Source organism: Lissotriton helveticus, chromosome 9 (assembly GCF_964261635.1).
Source record: "Lissotriton helveticus chromosome 9, aLisHel1.1, whole genome shotgun sequence".
NCBI lineage: Eukaryota > Metazoa > Chordata > Amphibia > Caudata > Salamandridae > Lissotriton > Lissotriton helveticus.
Window position 1 is genome coordinate 175,780,441 of NC_136070.1, and position 24,573 is coordinate 175,805,013.

The 24,573-nt window shown below is 45.1% G+C and overlaps 1 protein-coding gene across 2 annotated transcripts in view; it reads left to right on the forward strand.

The window, feature by feature from the left end:
* The window catches only part of KLHDC1 (kelch domain containing 1), a 1,359,852-nt gene that overhangs the window by 923,263 nt on the left and 412,016 nt on the right, over positions 1-24,573 (forward strand). For both annotated transcript variants that reach the window (XM_078659709.1, XM_078659708.1), the window contains exon 9: positions 12,538-12,650. In XM_078659709.1, coding sequence (XP_078515835.1) covers positions 12,538-12,650 — 113 coding nt within the window. The remainder of the gene's footprint in view (positions 1-12,537; positions 12,651-24,573) is intronic.

Sequence of the window (24,573 nt, forward strand, 5' to 3'; positions counted from 1 at the left end):
GAATACCATTTTATTTCTTAAAACATGTATATATATTAACATAATATTATTAAAAAATATACAATATTATTACCGTAGCATAGCAAGAGTGTTAAAATTACTATTCCCACTCCAAGGAGTGCAACAGTAGGGAAAGCGTTGGATAGCGTAGCAGTAAAAATTACTATTCCAACTCCAAAGAATTCAACAGTAGGGAAAGCGTTGGATAGCGTAGGGGTAAAAATTACTATTCCCACTCCAGTGGGTGCAACAGTAGGGAAAGCGTTGGATAGCGTAGGGGTAAGAATTACTATTCCCACTCCAGTGAGTGCAACAGTAGGGAAAGCGTTGGATAGCGTAGGGGTAAAAATTACTATTCCCACTCCAAAGAGTGCAACAGTAGGGAAAGCTTTGGATAGCGTAGGGGTAAAAATTACTATTCCCACTCCAGAGAGTGCAACAGTAGGGAAAGTAAATACTTCATATATTATTTAAAAAAAATATAAATTAATATCCATAAAAAATGTATTTAAAGTACTTACCAATTTAATATAATATATCAATTAATCAATTAAAATTACAAATTAAAATAATTATTACTATTAGTTACCTATTAATCCAAATTAATTACAAATGAACAATTAATTAATTAACAATTAAAAATTAATTAACAATTAATTCAAATGAAATACAATTAAATAAATTGAATTATTTAATTATTTATAAATAAATTACTTCCCACCCTATTCCCCTATAAACCCATAACCCGCTACAGAAAATAAATTAGTAAAATTAACATAATTAGCAATTAATCAATTAAATAAAAGTAATTGCCAATTAAAATTTAATTAATTACCCATAAAAAATTAATTACCAATTAAATCTAAAAAAATACCAATAAATATTTTTACATATTTAATTGATTATAATTAAATTACTTCCCACCCAATTCCCCTATAAATCCACAACCCGCTACAGAAAATAAATTAGTAAAATTAACTTAATTAGCAATTAATTAAAATGAATTGCCAATTAAAATGTAATTAATTACCTAATATAAATTAATTAACAATTAATTAAAAATCAATACCAATAAATACATTTACATATTTAATTAATTATAATTAAATTACTTCCCAACCTATTCCTCTATAAACCCACAACCCGCTACAGAATTAAATTACGCAAAAATTAAAAAAACAAAATTCATTATTTAAAATTAATTATAAGATAAATACACCCTTTTCACACATATAATAACATAAAAAACACTATAAAAAATTCGATATTATTAAAAATTCGATAATTTTAATAACCTATATTATATACTTCGATATTTTAACTTTCTATATTTTTAACATTCAATATTACATTACTTACCTTAAAAACGATATTTTTGGTGTCTATATTCTGTCCATTCGATATTTTGTCCAGTCTATATTTTAAACTCGATATTATGTCCATTCGATATTTTTTACTCAATATTTTGACTGTTTACCCTGGCAGACACAACATAGACTCTAACTTGTTTAATTTTCTGTACAAAGGGTTGGTGCGTTTTGGCCATGTAGGCAATTGTTTTAGTGATTTTACGTGTAGGGTCCGGATGTGTGCAGGCTATTTCTAACAGTCTGAAAGGTTAAACAATCTTGGGTTGACACGCAGTGGAGGGCAACTGGCTAAGTCCACTGGTTAGCTTTCGCCTGTACAGTAATTTATTTCGTTTTTTCATGTACTAAGCAAGGTCTCTCTTTGCAGTTTTCACACGCCATGAAGTACTATAGGTCAAGTAACAGTTCCCCTAGTTTCTCTATCAGGTTTTACAGTTTTATAGGGTGCTTGTTCTAAACTGCATTAGGCATACGAGTACCAGGCAAAGGAGGACGAATAGTACATGTGATAACACGAGGAGACACTGCACTCAGTGTTAGAAGGGACGTTGCCTAGGCAAAACTGTTACTGGCCTGTTTCTCATTTCCGAGAAGTTAGCGGCCAGACAGTGTAATATGTTAGGGTTACAAGCATGCACAGAGAGATGGATCCTCGAGATCATCCTAGACAGTCAGTAAGTTCCGCCCTTTAGACAGGATTTGGCAAACGTGACCAACTATCTTGTTGGTTGGGGTGCAATATGCAGAGGGGAGCATGGGGGAGAGCTTATTTTGGCAAAATATTGATGGAAGTAGGATTGTTGGGCGTTCTCACTGCTCTCTAATCAGGCATGTATTCGTTCATTGGCTTCCCCCTCTGGTTTCACAGCAAGTATGCAAGGACACCCGTGCTTAGGGCACATTCACCTGGGCATGGTAGTCAACTAAGGGTGGGGGGGGTTGGCCTCCGACAGGCCTTGTCAGGTCAGGGGTAGCCAATCATAATAGGGAGCCTGTGGAGGTGATATTGTTCGAAACCCAATCTGGGGGGTACGGGGCCAATATTCCCTCGCCTGTGCTGCGGGTGGCAGCGGGCTGTAGGTGTCTTTTAGGAACAGGCAAGGTTATTATAGGACTGAGGTTCGTGCCACTGAATTTACACTATCTCAGACGTGTACCAGCGGATCCACCACATTGACCAAAAAGGGAACCTTGTGACACACAATCTTATAGTCGACACCATTACTGGTGTATATATCAAGGGTCTTAAGCGACCAGCCTTAGGTTCAGCAAGCAGGGTAGGCTGTGTAGGTTGACACTTCGCAAAAGTTGCAGTGTCTTATGATGGGCACAGTGCACTTATTCCCTCAATCTTGATTGTGACACTTTGTGTGTGCACCAAGGATATTTTGATAACTATGAAATGGTATGGTCATTGCGGAGTAATTTTGCACCAGAAAAGAAGACCACAATGAACATACGGTGGGAATTAGCCATCAGTGGGGGACAGGTAAATATCAGTGGTCGGATATGTCTCCCCGCTCTGTAGGCAAGGCGCTCGGCAGGGGAGGTGATGGAGCCGACGCGCAGGAAGTTCCTTTGCGCGATGTGTAAATCCAAGGGGCAGAGGAGACTGGGCGTCATTAGACTTGGGAGGCTACACGCCAAACGCAAGGGGCTTTTGGAAGACAATTTGGTACTTCTGCCCATTATAAACATGGACCTGTTCATGCTGGTTAGGGGTGAGGCCCTAGAAACAGCACGCAAGAAATAGTAAGGAGGTATGCCGGCCTTGGTGGGGGGCCCTGGCTGCGACGGTCGCCACACCCAGGGCTGTGGCGGTGTTACAAGGCGATCCAGAGGCGGAAAGGTACCCGGGAGTACCCTCTTCAGGAGCACAAAGGGTGCTGAGGTCTAATATCCCCAGGAAGTCTGTGCGGTGGACCCTGGGGTGCGACGCATCCCACTATCCTACGGGCGGTTGGAAACCTGTACAACCAGGGGTCGCTTGAACGCTCCGCCCCTCGTAGGGGGGGGTGTGCAAGAGGATGGACCAATGGTTCACCGGAAGTGGGAGTGGCTATCTCCTCACCACAGCCGCTATGCAACGATTGGCTAAGGCCACGATGCAAATTGGGCCAGCAGGTGGTAGGCCGCGAGGGGCGGCTTGCCTTTGGATCGCCTGTAAGATAACCCACCATGTTGGCATATGTGTATGCTAATAAACCTGCAGCTATTTTCTCCAGAAAAAAGTTGTCTTGTCTGCTTATTTATTTATGTTGCTGCGAGAGGGCTGGTGAGTGGGCCGATATTGGCACTACGCAGGTCGACCGACACGTCCCCGCAGGGGACACTCATAAGAGGGCCAGTGTTCCGAGATCCCTGATGGGGTCCCGCTCATCACTTCCTGCCGGGTGGGGGCGGGGGAGAAGTATATATTCCTCCCCCGCCCACCTGGCGGCCTCTTTGTCCCCTCACCCTGTCTCCGTTTCCCTCCCTACCGCTTACCCGGCGCTTTCAGGGTGGGTGGGAAATGTCTTCTAATGTTTTTATTTGTGTTGCAGGCGGAGTTACAGGGCGATCCAGAGGCAGAAAGGTACCCGGGAGTACCCTCTTCAGGAGCACAAAGGGTGCTGAGGCCTAATATCCCCAGGAAGTCTGTGCGGTGGACCCTGGGGTGCGACGGCGCCCGCTATCCTACGGGCGGTTGGAAACCTGTACAACCGGGGGTCGCTTGAACGCTCCGCCCCTCGTACGGGGGGCGTGAGCAAGAGGATGGACCAATGGTTCACCGGAAGTGGGAGGGGCTATCTCCTCACCACAACCGCTAAGCAACGATTGGCTAAGGCCACTATGCAAACTGGCCCATCAGGTGGTAGGCCGCGAGGGGCGGCGTGCCTTTGGATCGCCTGTAAGATAATCCACCATGTTGGCATATGTGTATTCTAATAAACCTGCAGCTATTTTCTCCAACAAAAAGTTGTCTTGTTTGCTTATTTATTTATGTTGCTGCGAGAGGGCTGGTGAGTGGGCCGATATTGGCACTAAGAAAAGAGAGGGGATTTGAGACCCAGTTAGGGTTTTCTAGGATCCACTGGTGATATTGAGACCCTGGAGAGAAGCCTTGCAGATAAACTCAGCATACACTAAGGGCGTGGATGAGGTAACCACGCAAGTCAGTAATCCCAATTGCCTGGTAGGCAGATGATATATCACAGTATACCGTTAAGCATATGGACAATTGTGGGAGGGAAGGTAACAGGAGGCTGACAGCCTAAAGCAGCGTGTTGCATCGCAGGGAACAATTACAGTTGAGTGCACATGCAATCAGAGGGTAACAAGAATGCCAAAAGTTGAGCTAATACAACCGTATATACATGCATACAGAGGGAGACATAAATGTCAGAAAATGGGAACACATGCATCAATCCATATTGCTGTCAAAGGGAAGAAAAAACACAATCAAGGAGAGTGGATATGAGATACAACAATTTACAAAGCATATCATTACAAATCAAGGGGAAGTAAAAACATCAGAAATGGGAACAACAGGAACAAGGAGAATTACAGTAGGATAGTGCTGTTCCATTCGTCAATAGTGTTGAGGCCCCGATTAACGGAATTACAAATGGTGATCCATTTGCATTCACTTTTGTTCAGAAGGGCTCTGATGTTTCCACCTCTAAGGGGTAGCGTGGGCTGGTCGATCACCTGCCAGGTGATGTCTGTTTCACAATGTTTTTTCTCAATGTAGTGGGCAACCAGGGGGGCAGTGTATCCTGCTTTTATGTTGGATTATTCTCTGTTTGACCATCTGTGTGGTTTGGCCAATGACTATGAGGTTGCAAGGGCAACGGATGGCATAAATAATATTCTGTGACCTGCAGTTAATGAAGGTATTCAGTTTGTAAGACTTATCGTTGGCTCTGAACTCTTTTGTATTGCATGTGAGGTCACATACTACACATGCTTGGCATTTGTAATGGCCAATCACAGGGGGTAGACCCCAGGTGGCAGTGATGGTGTTCTGTCGAGTCGGGTTGGTGGGCCAGGTGATAGCATGTACGAGGTTAATGGATAGATTGTCACCTTGTTGGTACAAGAAGAGGGGGGGTTCTCTGAATGCTTCATGTGTACGTAGAAGTGACCAGTTCCGTTTAATGATATTGCTCACTTGGTTGCTGCAGGGACTAAACTTGGAGACAAATGGTATGCGAGTCATGATTTTCTTGGGTTGGGGGGTGAGGAGATTGTCATGGTGGCAGTACCAGGCTCTCTTGCGGGCTCTGGAAACCAAACGTTTGGGGTATCCCCTGTCGAGTAACTTTTGGATGAGGATATCGCAGTGCTTAATTTGAGCCAGAGCTTTCCAGTGCTGAGCACCGGCACTTAATTGGTTTCCGGTGCTCAGCCCCGACACCTAATTGTCAACACCACACTTAGGGTAGTCTGCCACAAGGTGACGCTGCTCATGTAATTTAGAGCCGAGCAGTATACCAGTTGTTTAGGAAAACAATATACATAGAATAATTACTAATACCTGCCTCCCCAGCCATTCCTTTAGCTTTGGGGATCTGGAATAATCTAAACTGGCGTATTTTCATGCAAGAGAGATGGTTAGTAGTTGTTTTGGCAGCGATGACAGGGGTGATGGATGGTGCAAGCTGTAGGGGCCTCTCGGTCAGAGCCCTGGCACTTAATATTTTACAAATTAAGCACTGGGATATCGGATTCACAGAAGTAATCTTTCCGCCATTTGCAATTCCTGCGGATGCGCAGAAATTGTCCGTAGGGAAGACCGTCTCGAAGGCCTCGAGGGTGGTAGCTTGAGTACTGGAGTAAGGTGTTTCTCTCAGTGGGTTTACGATACAAGCAGGTGCATATTTTACCGTCCTCAGCGTGTATGGTCAGGTCCAAAAAAGGAAGGTCCTTGGGTTTGGAATCGCAGGTGAAATTGAGGTGGGGTTGTGAATGATTAAGCCTATGGATGAAGGGATTGAGGGTCTCTGTTGTGCCTTTACATAATAGAAGAATGTCATCAATGTAACGTCACCAGAGGGAAATCTGTGCAAGGAAGGGATTGATGGGGGCGAGTATATGGGTCATTTCTAGGTTGTGGACAAAGAGAACGGCAAAGTTCGGGGCGAAACATGCCCCCATGGAGACACCTTTGATTTGGAGAATGTGTTCCGATATAGGAAATAGTTGTTTTCTAGGGCAACGTATAATAAATCTATGATGAACTTGGTGGGGATCAGGGTGGGTCTGGGTCTGGTTTCCAATAGTTCCTCAATGACTTTGAGTCCCTCTGTGTGTGGGATGTTTGTGTGTAGTGATTTGATATCAAGACCCACCATGAGTTCGATATTGATGTTGAACGGTTTATCTTCAATCTTTTGGATTAGATCCATGGTGTCTCTGATGAAGGTTTCGGTGGATGGGACACATTATTTTATGATCGCATCAATGTACTTGCCTAAGGGTTCAAGGATTGATCCACAACCGGACACGATGGGACGTCACGGTGGATTGGTGCTATCCTTGTGGATCTTCGGGAGTACATATATGACCGGCGTGCGGGGATGTTGGTTGTTTAGGAAGTTGTTTTCCTTTTGGGAGATGATGTTTATCGATCTTGCTCTTCTGGTGATCTCTCTTGTATTTTGGTTCTGAGATCAGGTAAAGGGTCCTTGGTGAGTGGGCGGTAGTGACTGGTGTTAGACTATTGTCTCTTGATATCTTGGTCGTAGTGGTCCACGTTCATGACCACAATTCCGTCACCCTTATCAGCTGGTTTGATAATTAAGTTGCTCTTCTTCTTGAGATTGATCAAGGCTTGTTTCTCAGAAAGGGGGAGGTTGTAGGGGACATATTCCAATTGAGCTTGGAGGTCTGTGACTTCACGTAGAACCAAGTGTTCGAAAGCAAGTATTTCGGGGGGCATGGAGTAAGAGGGGGGTTTGAAAGTAGATGGGGGTGGAAGCGAGGACCCAAAGGTTCGGTAGGGCATGGTTTGTCCACAAATAAATTTTAGAGCCGGATGTGTCGGAAAAACATCAACAGGTTGGACTGGAGATCGAGGAAGTTGGTCCGTTCAGTAGGCACAAAGCTAAGCCCTCTGCTCAGAAGCTGGGGCTCATCGTGGGACAGAACGTGGTGGGATTAGTTGAAGATCGGGATCAATTGAGATTCCAAGGGTGGTAGAATCTCAGCAGATGAAGGGGGATGATGAATATCAGTACCGTTGGTTACTGTTGTGGTCCCCATTGGTAAAACATGTTTCGGGTTTGTCTTTCTCCTGAGAATTGAGGCAGGTATTGCTGGTTGTTCGATTGTTGGACTGGGGTTTGGTTGCGTCGCCGGCCCTGTCCTAAAAAACAGGGGGCAGAAGGGGTGGTGGTCTGCTGCTGGCCCTGGATGTGCTGGGTCCCTACTTTGTGTCAGAATCTTCAAAGGAGGTGTTGGATGAGTTGGAGAAGGTAATCTGTTGGTTGTTGCGGAATCTACCCCAGTTGCGGGTCCTGCGTGGGACATACGGCGTGTTGTAGAATTTGTCGCGCAAGTATGGGTACGTTTTGTCTGTGTTATAGAATCTGATGTCCTGGATCTTGGTGATTTTCTTATTGAGTTTGAAAGTATTGAATGTGGCTATGGTTGTGTTTATTTTGTCCAGTAGATTTTTTGTGTCTGTAATGATGGTGCCTGCCAAACTGAGTTTCTCTAGTTCTGCTATTTCTTCCAGTTCTTTCCGGCTATGTTCGATGGCAGTGTCGATCCCTAAGACCATCTAGTGGCCTGAGCATGTGGTTGCTAGATGGCTGAAACCTGTGCAGAATTTTGGATCTTGAGTGAATATGGCAGGTGTGTTTTGAATTCGTAAATCTAAGGGAATTATATCTGATTTGAGGTATTCAGTTAACATGCGAGCGTGGAGGTTGGTTCTGATCTGTTTCTTCTTAAGTTTCTCAAGTTTATCTAATAGAGCACGGGAGGTATTGGTGGTGGGAGTGGAGGAGGTGGAACTAGAAGGGCCAGAAAGGAGGGAAGAGCGGCTGAGTATTTGTTTGATATAATCTTCGGAGTAGGTGGGAGTCTCCCTAGACATTCTGAATTGCAAATAAATGGCAAAGAGAAAGGCCAAATGATTGGTCTGAACGTAAGGGTCACAAGAGGACCTACTCTCGCAGCTCGGCAACTGCTCACAATCTTGGAAAAAAACACAGGAGTATAACCCATAAACCAAGTTGAGATCAGGGTAAGTATACGATAAAACACAACAATATCTCAATTGGTATCATTAGGGGAGTCAATTCAGTCAGTATGTAAAATACATTACGAGAAAGGAAGGAGGGAGACTCACGACATGTACGCAGGACAAATCCGAGAGGCTCAGAAAAGGGCGAGGGGCACATTAGATCACTCTCAAGTTGAGGTAACTCTACTGGGCCCCATCCGGGACTACACTCTACCACCGTGGGTGGATGCCTGGCACTTCATAGATCATGAGTTCTAGAACGGATTCCGGGAAAAAATGCAATATTACGATGATGAAAATGCGGGGTCAGTGGACTCCCACATTACTCTGTGGGAGACATCCAAAACGGTGGCAAGGGGATACACCCAGGCAGTGGCTGGTGGAAAGAAATAGGAGAGACACTACGACTGTGATAAGATAGAGAAATAAATGCCATGGAGATGCAAATGTGGATGGGAGGGGGGGAGACCCGATGTTTAAACTCAGACAGCGACTGAAGAAGTGAGAGCTCAGGGATTTGGAGAAGGAATCGGCCCGCGCCCACTTGTTAGCCATGCAAAGACGCATATATGATCTCGGCGACAACGCTAATGATGGCATGGCTGAAGAGGAGAGACAAGGGCCAAAACTGGGTCCTAGAGCTTCGCAATTCAGGCTACCCCCCAAGGAAGACAGGAGTAGAAATAGCAGGAGCCTTTGCAGCCTATTATGAGGAAATATACCAATAACTCTCTGGCAGGTTCGGAGAGGACAGCGCAGAACTGCTCAACGACATCTCCCTTCCAATGCTGCCAGGGGAAGCAATTGACCAAGACCTGATGATGGAAGAAGTTATAAGGACTATCCGAGAGCTACAATCTGGGAAAGCATCGGGGCCACTGGCCTGCCCGCAGGATTATATAAAAGTGTGGCATGAGGGTGGCCCAGCCAATGCTTAATATGTTTGAGGCTGCGGGAGATGAGGGACGGCTGCCTGTGGACTTGCGGATGGCACCCATAGTTGTCATTCCAAAGAAAGGAAGGCCCCCTGATCTATGCAGTTCTCACGGGTCAATGTTGCTGCTTAAGTTTGAAGTGAAAGTACTGACAAAAGTGCTATCCATCCGATTGGGCCCAGTGGTGTGGACCATCGTACATCCTGATCAGTCGATCTTCATGCCACACAGAAGCACCAGGCTGAATGTATGCCTCCTATATGGCGTAATGTAGGCGATGGTGGCCCGACCAAATGAGGCTACAGCGCTGCTGCCTCTTGACACGCAAATGGCATTCAACAGTATTGAATGGCCATACCTTCTTGCGGTCCTCTCTAGGCTGGGATTCGGACCAAAGTTCTGTAAGTGGGTTCAACTTCTTTACTATGAACCAACGGCAAGAGTTTGAGTATATGAGAGAGTCTCCAGATCATTCAGGTTATACAGGGGTATAAAACAGGGATGTCCATTCTTCTCCTGCTCTTCGCGCTGATGGCTTGGATCTGGGGGGACCTGCACATACGTGGTGTAGATGTAGGGGGTGGCTGGGAAGAACGCATTTCCCTATAGGCGGACAACATTTTGCTATACGCACAAAGACCTTGCCATACTTTCCACAGGCTTATTCACATACTGCATATTTTTGGCAGCTACTCGGACTATCAAATAAATTGGGAAAAGTCCCTGTAGTTCTCCCTGGCGGGGGGGACACCAGCACTCACGTCTGCCTGCGCAGCTCTGGTCCACCGAGAGGAGTTTAGTATCTCGATCATTAGAACAGAAGGAGACTTCATGGCTCGAAACATACATGCCCAGTTATAGAGGCTACATGGGTACATAGCCCACTGGCGTCGCCTCCCTTATGGGTAGGGCGGTTGTACCCCTGTGTACTATACGTGCTGCAAAACAACCTGTACCGAATACCAGAAAAAACTTTCTGGGCACTTGAGGCGGAGCAGCACACCCTGCTGTGGGTCGGGGGGACGAGGGGGAGGCAGCTCACAAATAGTGCTTTGAAAACTGCATCGGGAAGCTGATGAGGGCGGCCTTGCAGTCCCAGATATTAGAAGTTATTACCTCGCATCCTAGCTTATTAATGTTAAGGACTGAGTATACGCAGCACGAAATGACCCAGTGTATCGAGTAGATAGCTTTGCTATAGGGAGCCGAGGTTACCAGGGCACTGCTGACGCACATTTGGACGGTGATACAGGACTTGCGTAAGACAACGAAAATATTGGGGTGGGAAAACAAACTGACAGAACAAACCCCGCTTTTGGATAGTGACCTTCTGGGTGAGGTTGGGCAACTAAAGGGTTTCCGTAAATGGAACCATATCAAGATAGAGCAGAGCGACTGGGCGATGTCTGGCGCAGCGGGCCGTGATTACGTATGAGAAACTACAGGCACAATAGGAAATATCAGACAGAGAAAGATTCATATATCTACAATTGCGACATGCTTTACGATGCCATATATCAGAGGGAGAGAAAATACATGAGTACCTCCCCCCCTGCCCCCCCTCCAATTAAAGACAGGCTCCTACTAGACCCGGTGATCGATAAAGCGGTCTCATTTACATACCGTAAGATTATGAACAACTCCCCTGATGTTTTGGGTGATCTGAAGTGGGCATAGGAGGCGGATGTGGGGTTAATGGAGGGCGCCGATTGGGGAGCAGCACTACAATCCCCGAGGGAAATTGTCATACGAGCGCGATTTTGATTAATACAACTGCGCATCCTGCATAGATCATATACCCCAGGACACTCCTGTACCACATGGGTCGCTGTGACTCCGAAGGGGGCGACAGGGGATGCAGGGAAACAGGCCCCTTCTTCCATATTCCCTGGGCCTGCATTAAAATACAGGAATATTGGATAAAGATAGCCCGAGTGATGACGGCAGTGGTGGGATCCAGAGTACCAGCAGAGGCGAGATGGCTTATACTGAGGGTAAAAGGGGAGATGGGCTGGCCAAAATACACCACAATATGGCTCACACTCGTGGCTGGGGTGGCCAAGAGAAACATAGCACTGGAATGGGGGAGTCAACCATACCAAAGACTGAAGAATGGGCAAAGATTTGGACTGGTGTCAACAAACTGAAAAGACTGTGTACCAAAGTAGGGGCTGCCCCAAAAAGTGGGAAAAGATATGGACTGCATGGATCAAGTATCGGACTGCGTCATGAGAATGGGAGGTTGGGTGGACCGGGAGGGGGGAAGGGAGATGCTGGGACGGGGTAGCTGTGTGGTCATTGCAAACCCCACAGCTCCCTCTTCTTATAAGCTGTGAATTTGATGACACTATTGTTAGATCTCATTACTCATTGCCTAATGCTCCTCTTTGTACATTAATGTAATATGGAAATGTACCAGAAGCAATGGTTGCGTAAAAAGAACGTTAAATAAAGGAGGGACAAATGTCTTTCAGTGATCAGGATTATTTTACTATGTCTTTGTCTGATTAACAGCATACTGTCATCCGGGGCTGGCCTTTGGCTTTACCTGTTGAGGTCAGTTATGTATAGTAACTGAGATGAGCTAACAGGCAAAGTTGTTTATGCAAGGATTACAAATATTTTCTAGACGATTATAGATTTTTGAAAAGAAGAACTTTACATTCTTGCCACAAAGGCATGAGATGAGCAGAAGTTGTACTTTGGAAGGTGATCCTGGGATTTAAAAAAATAAGTCATTATAAAGTAACTAGTCCCGTCTTGTAAAGGAATACAATGTTTACAATTACTTTGCTAGTCCTTGCCTAAAGATGCCAGAACATTTTTTGATAGGTAATATGATTTTATCATAATAATGAGTAATGGTGTATCATATATAGATCAGAGCTTTAAAACATATACCTGGTTTAACTTTTGTATACAATGTCAGACAACTATTATTATCAGTGTGTGAAATAAAAAATGTGTTTTGTTCTTCGATTTTTATGCTTTTTCTTAGAATAGAGGTCAAGGGAGTGAAACCAAAAGGTCGATCCTGGCATACTTTAACTCCCATAGCAGATAATCAACTATTCTTATTTGGTGGACTAAGCCCTGCAAGTGTGCCTCTAAGTAAGTAATCAATTTTCAATTTCTTTACTGATATCACTAAATGTTTCAATACATCAACCCATGAGCCTCAATTAGAAGAAAGATAAGCCAACTAAATGCGTAACTCAACTAAACTCCATCATGCAAAGTGCATCTCCAGTGCAGCAACCTTTTTGGAGTTGGCCTTCTCTGCACAGTCATCCCCAAACTGTTTATCTTCACCCCTCCTGTTTTCTGAATTTAGTTTTTGTTGGCAGTGGGACTCTATGAACTTTTTACCACTGCTAAACAGTGCTAAAGTGCCTGTGTTCTCTCCTAAAAACATGGTACAATTGGCTTACACCTGATTGGCACATTTCATGTACTTATAGATCCCTTGTATATGGTACTGCATGTACTTGGGTCCTGTGAATGTAATGCTATTAGTATCTGAACTGGGGTGGCGTGGTGAGCAAAATAACGATGGATTAAACTCAGATCTGTGACTGGGGGTGAATGTTTTGCCAATGTGCAACATTCCGTCCATCACCTTGTGTGTTTTGCTGTTCACCCTATGTGGGAAGGGTATGCCCAGACGTGGGTCCCGTGCTCACTGCGCCACTGGAGTCAAGCTACCCTGGCTGAAGACGGCTGATAACCAGAAACCGGTCCTAGGATGCTTGATTCCGGTCCAGGGAAGACATGGCTTGGCAGTTCCGCCTGGACTGTTCCCATGAGGCACAGGGTCAAGACTGATTTGCATATGGCCATGTCTGAACTGGGGTGGCGTGGTGAGCAAAATAACGATGGATTAAACCCAGATCTGTGACTGGGGGTGAATGTTTTGCCAATGTGCAACATTCCGTCCAACACCTTGTGTGTTTTAGTGGGCCTGCAGCACTCATTGTGCCACCCACTTAAATAGCCCTTTAAAGTTTGACCCAGGCCTGCCACTGCCACCTATAGTGTAGTTTTAAACTGCCAATTCGACATGGCAAAATAAATCTTTTGCGTGGCCTAAACCTTCCTTTATAATACATATAAGTCACCCCTAAGACAGACCCTAAACAGCCCACAGGGTAGGGTACATTTATTTAAAAAGTGAGATATGTGCTTTTTTGTTTTACATGTATTGGTAGTAAATAAAATCCCAATTTTGTATTTTTCTACTGTATTTATTTAGAAATTCTTTTAATTGATAATCATAACAACAGACTTCACAAATCATTCTGTAGTGGTGTAATGAGGTTATTGCACATGAATATTGCCCATGGTACCTCGCCACCCTTTTGTTACAGGGTCCAGACGTATAAGTTAGGTGCTTTTACGGCCGTTCGAATCGATTTGCATTGTGCATCTTGACTTCTGTTACCATACTGCTACCCACGTGGTTGTCCCGTATGCTCTAACCCCTATAGGCACTCCAATCTCCTCACACTTTTCCCCATTTCTTGGAGCTACCTCTTGCTGCATACCTGTTCCGCCCTCTGACACCAGTTGAGGTCTGCCTTCCAGTCCTCAACAGGTGGTATGGCCGCAGCCCCCCATGTTTTTGCAATGTTTTGCTTTGCCACCCCCGCTGCCATCTTCAGCCAGCTTTCTTTTGACCTGGGCCAATCTTGATCCCCTTTTATTCCCAGGAGTAGCAATGTGGGTTCCACAGGGATTACTGGGGTCATCACCCTCGCCATCACTGCCATGATCTAGGCACAGTAAAGTTGGATCTGCCGGCAAACCCCAAAGGGTATGAAAGAAGGACCCTTCACTCCCACAACCCCTTCTAAACAGTGGGGGGTTTGCCCTACTTATTTGTATAGGAAGGTTTGCACGTAGTATGTTCTGTGGAGTACCTTTAGTTGCACCAATCAGAATCGCACTCTGATAGCTCTGGGGGGGCCTGGAGGGCCTCCGTCCCATCTTCATTGTCCAGTGTCCCTCCCAGATCATCCTCCCATGCCGATCTCAGTGGGCCCAGTAGGTCAGGGGAGTTATTTATTAGCTTCCTATAGATTAGTGATATTCCTTTCTTTGTCAGTGGTCCCGTCAGTATTCGATCCTCTAATGGCGAAGTGTCAGGCAATTGCTCCCCTGCTGGCAAGTGACAGTGCAAGGCATGTCCCAGCTGGGTATGTCGGGAACGTTCTGATTCCAACAAGTTGAATTATTTTTGTAAGTCTGTAAGCGTTATATAAGTCTGATTTCTCCAGACGTTACCCAGGTGTTCTATACCAATGAGTCTCCATCTTTGGAATCTATGTAGGCTACACACCTCTGACAAGAGTGTGCTAAGCCATAGTGGTGTTTGGGCTGTCAGTTTCCCTTTCCAGCCCAAAAACTTGGTAACTTTATGCCGTACATATATTACCACCTGTGTGTGCTGGAACGGGTCGCCTCTGTCCTTTTTAGCATGGGACTGCAGTGACTGGTATAAAGATTCTTACGTTGTGAGATTTGGTGAGGACTTTATTCAGTCATGTTCTTTGAGGTTATAAGCGTATGGCACTTCTTGGTGTTTTATTGCTCACATACCAGTGTGCTGGTTTTAGAACAGCAAGTCTGGTATAATTATGTTTGCTTTTGTTCTTACGCTGTGAGTATATTGGTGTAATTATTACCAATTGTGGCCGTTTGCGTTTGGCTTTTTCTTTGTTGAGTCTTTCAAGAACACACTGGGTGTTTTTTTTTTTAAGTTTAGCTATTTTACTTTTCAGTTTTTTCTTTCTCTCTGGGCTCTTCCTTTTGGTATCTATTATACGAAGAGGCAGTTTTTTTAGGTGCAAGCATTGCACCGTGAATAACTATTGAAAGTGTTACACTGGTTATATCACTTTTTGTGTTTGTGCACTGTTTGTTTCATTGGAATTGTTAGAAATTAAATATATGATCATACTGATATTGTGTTTACAGCCCGGAGGAAGCCCCAACCGGGGTGAAACTCATTGGCTGTGTCATTCCATCACATTACGCTATCAGTGGTCCAAGAAGCTATTAAAGGATCATCTTTTGAAATTACTGAAGAGTCCGGATTGATTGATGTTCTGTGCATTTATGCTTTAAAAATATCCATGTTGCCTCTGTGCATCTTGTACTACTGTCCTCTTTCACCCCTACTCTTCAACATATATCTAGAACCCCTGGCTCAAACAATCAGGGCAGACAAACTGATCACTACCTTTAAATCTCATCAGTACAGCAGTAAGGTCGCTTTATGTGCGGATGATCTGCTATTATATACTGATGACCCAGTGGCGACAATACCTAGGGTTGAAGCCTTTGTAGTAGAATTCGGAGCTCTTTCAGGATACCTAGCTAACAACTCTAAAACCGAGGTAATGCTGTGGAATATAGCTACCTGGGAGGGCAGTATAAGTCAAAAGTTTAAATACCTGTGTATCACAATTATCAAAGAGATTGAGAAAATCCCGCAGATCAACCTGAATAGGACTATAAACGAAATTGACTGATTACTAGCCAGGTGAAAAAATACTTATCCAGGCCAGCGATCTACACATCTTCAATGAGTGTCCTAGATTTTTTGCCTTCTGGAGGGGAATCGAGGAAGACGTGTGTGATATATTTGGAGAGAAAATCATCTTAAATGTGTCTATAGTACTATTTGGGGACGATGGCACCTTGAGCACAAAACTGAGATACACACATAGAGGCTTATTGTTGTACCTGATTTTAATAGCTCAACAGGAAATATGCCTGAAGTGGAGAGACCCTTCCCCCCAAGCCCCAGGACTGGGTTAAAACTGCCTCCATAATGGCTAGATTGGACCAGGGTAGTGATAATGACAACTGTCCGAATATCTGGCAGGCCTTTACAGTATGAGGTAGAGTCCTGGGCTTTATGTAACTCCTCCTGGTCCTATGAATCCACCAAGCCACCAACAAAGGGGCTGGTCTGGCTCTGGGTACTAGACCGAAGCAAATGCAGTAACTGGGGGCGCACAGGCTGGAAGGGCGGCTCTCTAAGAATTGCAGACGCTTCCTTGGTGAGATGAACGCACACAAAAAACCACAGCACTTGTAAATAGCCACAGAGAGAGATAGCTTGGTGGGTTGTGTAAATGCAGCAGAGATGCAAAATACTACAGGGATATCTCAGTTCCTCATCCTCCTGAGACAATAAAGAAATAGTGCTTTGTTAGTCGCATACTAAAAATAACGTGCCAAAATACAATTCTGTTTGTGGCGTGACCTGCACAGCTCCTTCGGACTTATTATGATGCATGCATAAAAACAAAAGCACGTACTTACAGCATGCAACACCTCCTTACCCTTGCCACCAACAGCAGCATCCCTTCCCTGCCAGACCTCACATAAAAAGCTCCCAGTGACTCTTTCTACAGCTGCTGCCCATTTGGTGTGGGTCTGCAGCACACACCCCGTGAAGCTCTCAATGGCAAACTCTGCTTTACAGCCCAACTGAGACCGAGGTACGGCAGGAGACAATACCAATGAGACACTCAACACCATGCGCATCACAGAAATGCTCTCGAGTGTGTTATGAAACAATCAACACCATACGCATCACAGAAATGTTCTCGAGTGTGTTATGAAACTCTCAACACCATGCGCATCGCAAAAATGCTCTCGAGTGTGATATTAAATTACAGAGAATAACATTAATACAGCACTGGCACCACTCAAATGCTTAATATCGCAATGATCAAGGTAGGAAGCATCAATTAATAAGGAGAAGAGGCGGGTAGCGGTGGGGGACAACAAAAGTGGGTAACAGTAGGGGTGATGACGGTGGGGGCACAACAGACGTGCATCAAACATTGCAGTACAGAAGAAAAGCATGCCACGAACAAAAAAGAGGTCCAATACAAACACTTCATTCCACTAGCAGCATGTATGCTGTAGTTAGGCTGTGCTGCATAGGCGTTCCAAAAGAAATAGAGGACAAACTACAAAGCGCTTTGGCCTGTGAAAACAAATAAATTAAAGCAGACAAGCCAAGAAACCAATTAAAAGCAAAGAGGGAGGAGTAGGTGGAGTTTCAACACATATACAGATTACTTGATGTCTCGGAGAGCCAGCGCTAGCGCTGCCTAGGCAAGACCTAAAAAGGTGGCATGGCAAAATAAAATAATGGCCTGAGATCACACAATTTGGTCAAGCGGAGAAGCCTGGATTAAGAACAATGGTTCAGGTTTTACCATGTGCAATTCAGTCACTTGATAAATAGCTTTTTCTCCCACCTATTTTACATCAATGGTTAATGATCTTTAATTTTGGGAGATGGGTGAGAGCATGGGTGGGAAGCAGAAGCCAGACACTGTTTTCACATGTGCATCTAAAGAGGTTTTTCAATCTGTCTTTAGTCCTGCCATTAGCATGACAGTTATAGTTGTTAAGTTGTAGAGTGGAAAGTTTCACCGTAAATTTAGTTAAAGTAAAATTAATCTATAATCATGTTTTCTCTGAAAGGTTTGCATGCAAATAGCAAAATAACTCTTTACCTCCACATTTGCCTTCAAGAGCAGCCTTGAAGCCTGCCACATCTGCCAATGCACATCTTATCTTTGATTATCATAAGACAGTTTGTTGGTGGAAGCTGCACGTTTATACAAAGAACGTAACACTGTTAAGAAAAGACTGTAATGTTACCCTTTTTTCTTAAGAAGCACAGGATGATTTTTTTAAACATAACAAATTATCTTGCTGCTCCTTAAGCAAAAAACTTACCATTACTGTCTTTTCTTAACAGTGTTACGCTCTTTGATTAAACGTGCAGTTTTAAGAACTCTCAATTGCTTTCTTCATTAAAGGCTGGGCACAGCCCTTTTGCCCATTATGAACGAGCCGCCACTGCTCTCGACCCTTCCAGCCAGTCCCATACTTCTTCTGCAGTGGCAAAGTGTAGCTTTTTTCCCTCTGCGATTACTTTGATCTTACATGGGTAGAGCATCATGTATTTCAGTTCCTTGGCAAGCAGGACTTTCTTGACTCCATCAAAACGTCTTCGCTGAACCTGTAGGGTGAAGTCTGGGAAGAAATGGATCACTGCATTGTCCACATGTCAGTCGTCATGTGTGCATGCAGTCTATAGGACTGCATCCCGATCTTTGAAGGTCAATATTCAGGCAATGATAGTGCGTGGGGGTCCCTCGGATTCAGCAGTGAGCCAAGCGCCCTGTGGGCCCTCTTCACCTGAGAAGAACATTGACAGGCACCTACGTTTTAGCTTGTTTTTGGTTGTTTTTTTGGGGGCTAAACCAGTTTTTATTGAGTTTTTCAGTTTGGTGCACCAACAGCAGTGTTAAAACAGTTGAGTAAGACACATATATAGAGCAACATAAAATATAAAAAAAGTCTGTTGGAGCAACTCACTCGACACAGTGAACATTGCATGAATGGTGGGAGGCGTACTGATGAGATAGTGCATCAGGTTAGACAACCTGCCGAAGCCATTTCACCCATACCTTGGCATGTTTGCGGGGTCACCTACAGGTTTCATAGACTACCCGCTCCTGTTGTGTGCACCAGTTCACACCCCTCCTCCATTTGGCCAGGGTGAGGGGTCTACAAGCCAACCATTGTGAGGTAATGTATCCCTTAGCCACCAAGAGGGCCATTCCCAAGAAAGACCTCTCTTCCCTTGTACCCCTGTCCCATCAATTACCCCAAGTAAAATCAGTGTGGGTGACATGGGAATCTCCCAGCCCAGAACCCCTGACAGTTCCCTGAGAAACCCCGTCCTGTAGGTAAATATTACATCACAGGCCCAAACCATGTGGTAAAAATCTGCAGGCTCCATTTCGCATCGTGGGCAATTGGGGGTGGGCTGTAGACCGGCCCTGTGCAGGCAGTGTGGGAAGTGGTAAACAAAGTAGAGAAAGTTAGTTATCCAGTATTGGATCTTTCAAAGATTCACATGCTTAAATCATTCGCCGTCGTCGAAGTGGGATTCTCACAGTACTATAGTAAAGCAGTACTGAGGAAAAGTCAGCCATAACGCACCTGATGCCCAGGCTGCTGGCGCAGGACGCCTCTTAGTTTCCATCTTGAACAATTACCAAATCAAGAGACGGGCGCTGGAAGCAGGAAGACAAGAATAGAATTTTATTTCTCATGAGGAGAGCCTGTCATTTCGGACACTCGCATAGTGTCTTCAGGAGGTGCTCTAACAAGTTCTCTGAGGCTTCGTCTTTTATACACATGTTTATGATGCACAAACATTCCTTATTACAATAAAGACGCTTTGAAGTAGAAAAAGGCATGCTTGGAATCCCAGCTTCAGGCCTATTCCCATACCAGTCGCTCAGATGTCATCCTCCCCTCCTGAATGTAACAAGAGAGATTGTGATCTCTCAGCCGGACATTCCTACAGGACACGAGGGCAGGAGGGGATGATCAGGTCAAAGGTTGGTCAGGTGATAAGGTCGGACACTTCGGTTGGTGTATCACGGTTTTGTTATGCTGGGCAGGGAAAAGGGGGATGTACATCCACGAGGCTTGGTCTTAAGACTTGGGACCGGGTCGAGAGGCCAAGTGCAGTCGGGGGGGTTGTCAGCTGAGGGGAAGGGTGTTCTTGGGAGGAAATGGGGGGTGTGGGTCAAGTAGGAGGGCTACTTTTAGAGCAGGGTCACGCAGAGGGAGAGGGTCTTGTGGCCGATGCATGAGCAGTGCGCGCGGGGAGGGGTGCCGGGGACAGATGGGCAGAGAGGCCATGGTGTCTAAAATGGCTGTCGTGTACGTGTGTGCATGGGTCTATGCTGGCGGGATAACACAGTAAGTGTTTAGCGATCCGTTCTGCTTACAACAAGGGGTACAGTGAACACAAATGAATGCCGCTTATGTACATATATATTGCCATTTTCAACAGTCGCCGCTTTTTTTACATAAGCAAGTTCAGTTCTAAACAGTCGATACGATTGGCGGAATGCGGTACATATGATTTTACATTTGTTGGGTTATTCATACAAGTCTAGAGATCGGCATAATACTTAGTTGGAGTCAATCAGGAAAAATGTTCCGAAACATTATAGAATCAAGTTCAGACTTTCTCTCCGGTGACATCAACATACAGTAAAAGTACTCTGATACCTTCGGGTCTTATCAGTGCTATAAGAAACTTTTGGAAAACTAGATACGTGAGTGACCGATGAAACATTTTAGAAAGCAATACAAAAAATCGTTGAGGGAGGAATTCAATTCGATACAAGCACTTAGTTAAGGGGTGGGTAGAAAGTTCAGGAAGGGGGGTTTTCGTCACAATGTCTTTTTAACAGAGTCCGTCTTCTTTTGTTGGCGCTGTTGAGCACCGGCGGTGGAGCTATAGGTCCAGCTCATATTCATCCTGACGCGTTGCAGGGTGCGATCAGTCCTCTGCTGTTAGATCAAAGTCCTGTTTCCTAACTGATCTTCTTAGGGGTGCCTCATGCTGGGCACCTGCGTGTCTTTCTTCTTTCGTGGCAAAAACCTTATTCTATAGTCAAAAGTTATGCAAAAAGGGTGAGGTTGTTGAATAATCAAGGGAAGAGAGGGCGGAGTGGGATCAGATCTTTGAGCACACCAAGGGACCACAAGGAGCAAAGGATGGCGAGCAGGCAGGCCCATCAGTCGGGCTAAGAGGGACGGGGACTTCAGGCACGAGTGGGTCAGCAAATCGAGGGCTTCAAGGCGGCCCTTTATTCCTTCATCTGCCGAGTTTGAGAGTGGTGCCTCGTCCCGCGTCTCGTTGCTCTGTGGCTCCACCTTTGGCTGAGGTCACACGTGCTCCATGATCTGTGGCCAGGCTGTGCGTCACGTCCAGCTCCTCTCCTCCGGTGATTGTATCTTTGAATGGGTACAAAACAAGTTTTAGAAAAGCTGGCAGGAGAAGACATTTATACATCTCAATTCCGTCCCCAATCCTATGTAGGTGGGGGGATAAGTTCATCGGTCACAGTCAGAGGTCATCACTTATGGAGTATGTAGGAGGGCATTACCATTGAATTCATAAACCTGTTTGGCGTTCATTCGTGACGTATGTGGAGAGAAATTGGACTTTTATACACAGTGTATTATATCAAACTCAAAATCGAGTCCTTATGTAGAGACTCGCCCTTTTTCTTTTTAACCCAAGTATCGACAATCTTACATTTCCCTTCGGGGTCGGCTAACTCTTGCAAGCAGGAGCGTTATCATCAGGAAGAAGGAGGAGGGGGGGGGCAGAGGTTAAACATGCCTTTCTTGGGGAATGACCGTTAATCAAGGTCATCAATTACGCTTCGAGGGTAGCTGACATGAAGCTGGGGTTAATCGGGGGAAGCGGGGACGCTTTGGACAGGGACCTGGGGTCAATCGGGAGAATCGGGGGGGGCACTTTGGACATCCGCACTTAAGTGCAGAGGGGTGAGGTAATCTGTGCATTGGAAATTTGTATTTCTAGCGAACTGAAAAACAGAAGGCCATTGACGTTATAGTCCCCCTATAAAAAGCCAGATTAGGGGACATCAGTCGTCTTACCTGTCCTTTCCTTCATTACCAACTCGGGTTCTATCGTTTTGCAGAAAGGAGAGGTAGTAATATGGCAAGTCACAATCGCTTTAGTTCCTGTTAATTTTGCCGAACACCTTTGTGTTCGAGGAGACCCAATTACGTTGGTGCCGGGGGGGCACAACGCTACCATACAAGGGAGGAGGGACCAGGGGGGCTTTTAGAGAGAGAGAGTGAGAGGGAGAGAGAGAGAGAGAGAGAGCGCACTCTAAATGGTCCATTTGGTACACGTATGACATGGAGAGAGAGAGAGAGAGAGAGAGAGAGACGTGTACAATAATGGGTCATTCAGTGCGCGCACAACACAGAACAACAGGGGTTAAGTAATACGGAAACACAGGCAGAGGGATGACGTAGATCCATACATTACGTACACACATACTCAGGTGAGGGAGACAGTACATGTATTATATACAAAAATCCAAGACAAGACATATAACCGTTATTGGCCATAATGATCTCTTCCTGTATGCTGCGCATCCTTAGCATCCAAAGCTCTTTTTACCCTTTTCTTTCCTTTTATTGTCGGCTGCCTTTACTGGTCTTTGTGGTTTTACACACTTACGCCTTTGGCAACCGGTCAAGAACTAACCTGGTCGGGGTAATGTGTTTCCAGGCGGAGGCAACCGTGGGTGTCAGTTGGGAGAACGATAGGGCAGCTCTAAGTTTCCGGTCCATGAGGGTGTGGAAAGGATGTAGTAATTTCTAAACACTGACAACATTCCTAGTCCTCCAAACGGAGGGTACTAGAGTAAACCTCACCTCAGAATATTCTTTTAAACTTTCCCTATTTAGTTAAGTGTAGAATGCTTAATCATAAGTGCACGTCATTTTTGGTTGTATTATTCGGGGTGCCAAGCGAAGTCACATTTTGTATTTTCCGCTTCAGGCTGTCCTCTCAAGCGCTAAGTTCAGGGTATTGTTCGCTCATTGTGTGTAGGTACCATAATCGAACGCCTTTTTCCCGTCTCTTCGTCCGCTAGATCACCATTTTCTTTTTCGTATTTTAATCGACGTTTCAATGTGACCTGCAGAAAGAGGGAAAAGAAGGGAGCGGGGGCAGCATTTAAAAACACATCAGCGCGCATAAACCCGAAAAGGCTTTTACTTACTACATACTCGGCCTATCTCCACGGAACGCAGTCCTTGCCAACTCGGCATTTAAGCCCAGATGGACCTTTTAGTGTGGGAGAGATGATTATCGGAAGCCGATGGATAGCATAGGTCACCCAAGTGTGGTATTACGGATCGTATGTAGGGAGGCCAGGTGGCACTCCTTCGGGGCGACTTAGGGGTATTTTTAGCACAATTTTCCTGATACAGGTAGCATATAAAGTATAGGCTGAATTCCAGGGTCTTTTAGCGGTTGCTTTAGGCTGTACAAAAATGTGCAAAGTACATACAACAAAAACCTGGACCATTCATATTTGCAGTATTTCTGCGTACTATACTTTTTAAGCCTTAACTAATCGAGCTGAGCCATTTCACTTGTAATTCAGTTATATCGGAAACAGTGGTCATTTATTCGAAACTTACCAATTTACACGTGACAACTACGTACGTTTTTCTCCAAAAATCTTTAATAAAGAATGTCGGTGCATAAATACGGGCCTACAACCCCGTGGGCCGGCCAGAACTGTACATGTGGGAATACTTATTAGTGGAAAACCTAATGGTGTCGGTGGTCGTTGATTTCATACTAAAAGTGCGACAAGTGCAACAAAATCATATCGAAACTTCAGTGTGAGCAAGTATCATAAGTGTTGAAATTTGAACTTTCAATAATCATGATGCGCCAAACTTATCAACAATTCATTGTCCGAATGTTCAATCAGCACCCATCTCACTTCAATTCATTGTCCGAACACATAATCAATACCCATCCCATATCAATTCATTGTTTTTAAAAACTGTATACATATTTCATGACATCAAGGCTGAGCAATCTGGGTACAACAAGGAGTTGAAAGTTTCATTTGTACCAGCGCCATTTTGGGTGCAGCCAGGCAGACCCAGGCATAGTCAAAACCTCTACCAACTCGTGGTTGGCCCAGAGCCTCTTTCGGCAGTCCAAAAAGTTCCGTTAAAGGGCAACAGAAAGGGATCGGCAGTATGAACCATCAGTCAAAAAAAGGGGGGAGGGAGGCAACATTTTTCCCTACCGGGTCATACTGGGTTTTTCACCGGAACTGATCCGAACTGTAGTCTGCAGGATTTTAGTCATTCAAATTGAGGCTGGCGTCAGCATGGGAGCGCCGACGTCCTGCGGCTACATTTTCATCGTTCCGCGGGCAATCATGGCAGTCATTCCCCATCGGGGGTATCTACGGGGGGTCGGGGACCCCCCGCGGCTCCTATAGAATCTTCAAGGTCGAGGAGAACTTTTATGATGGTGGGACTCGTTTCTTAATCAACAAGCAACCGGGCCATTCCTTCATGCTGGGCCCGCTCTTGCAGGGTCGACCGCCAT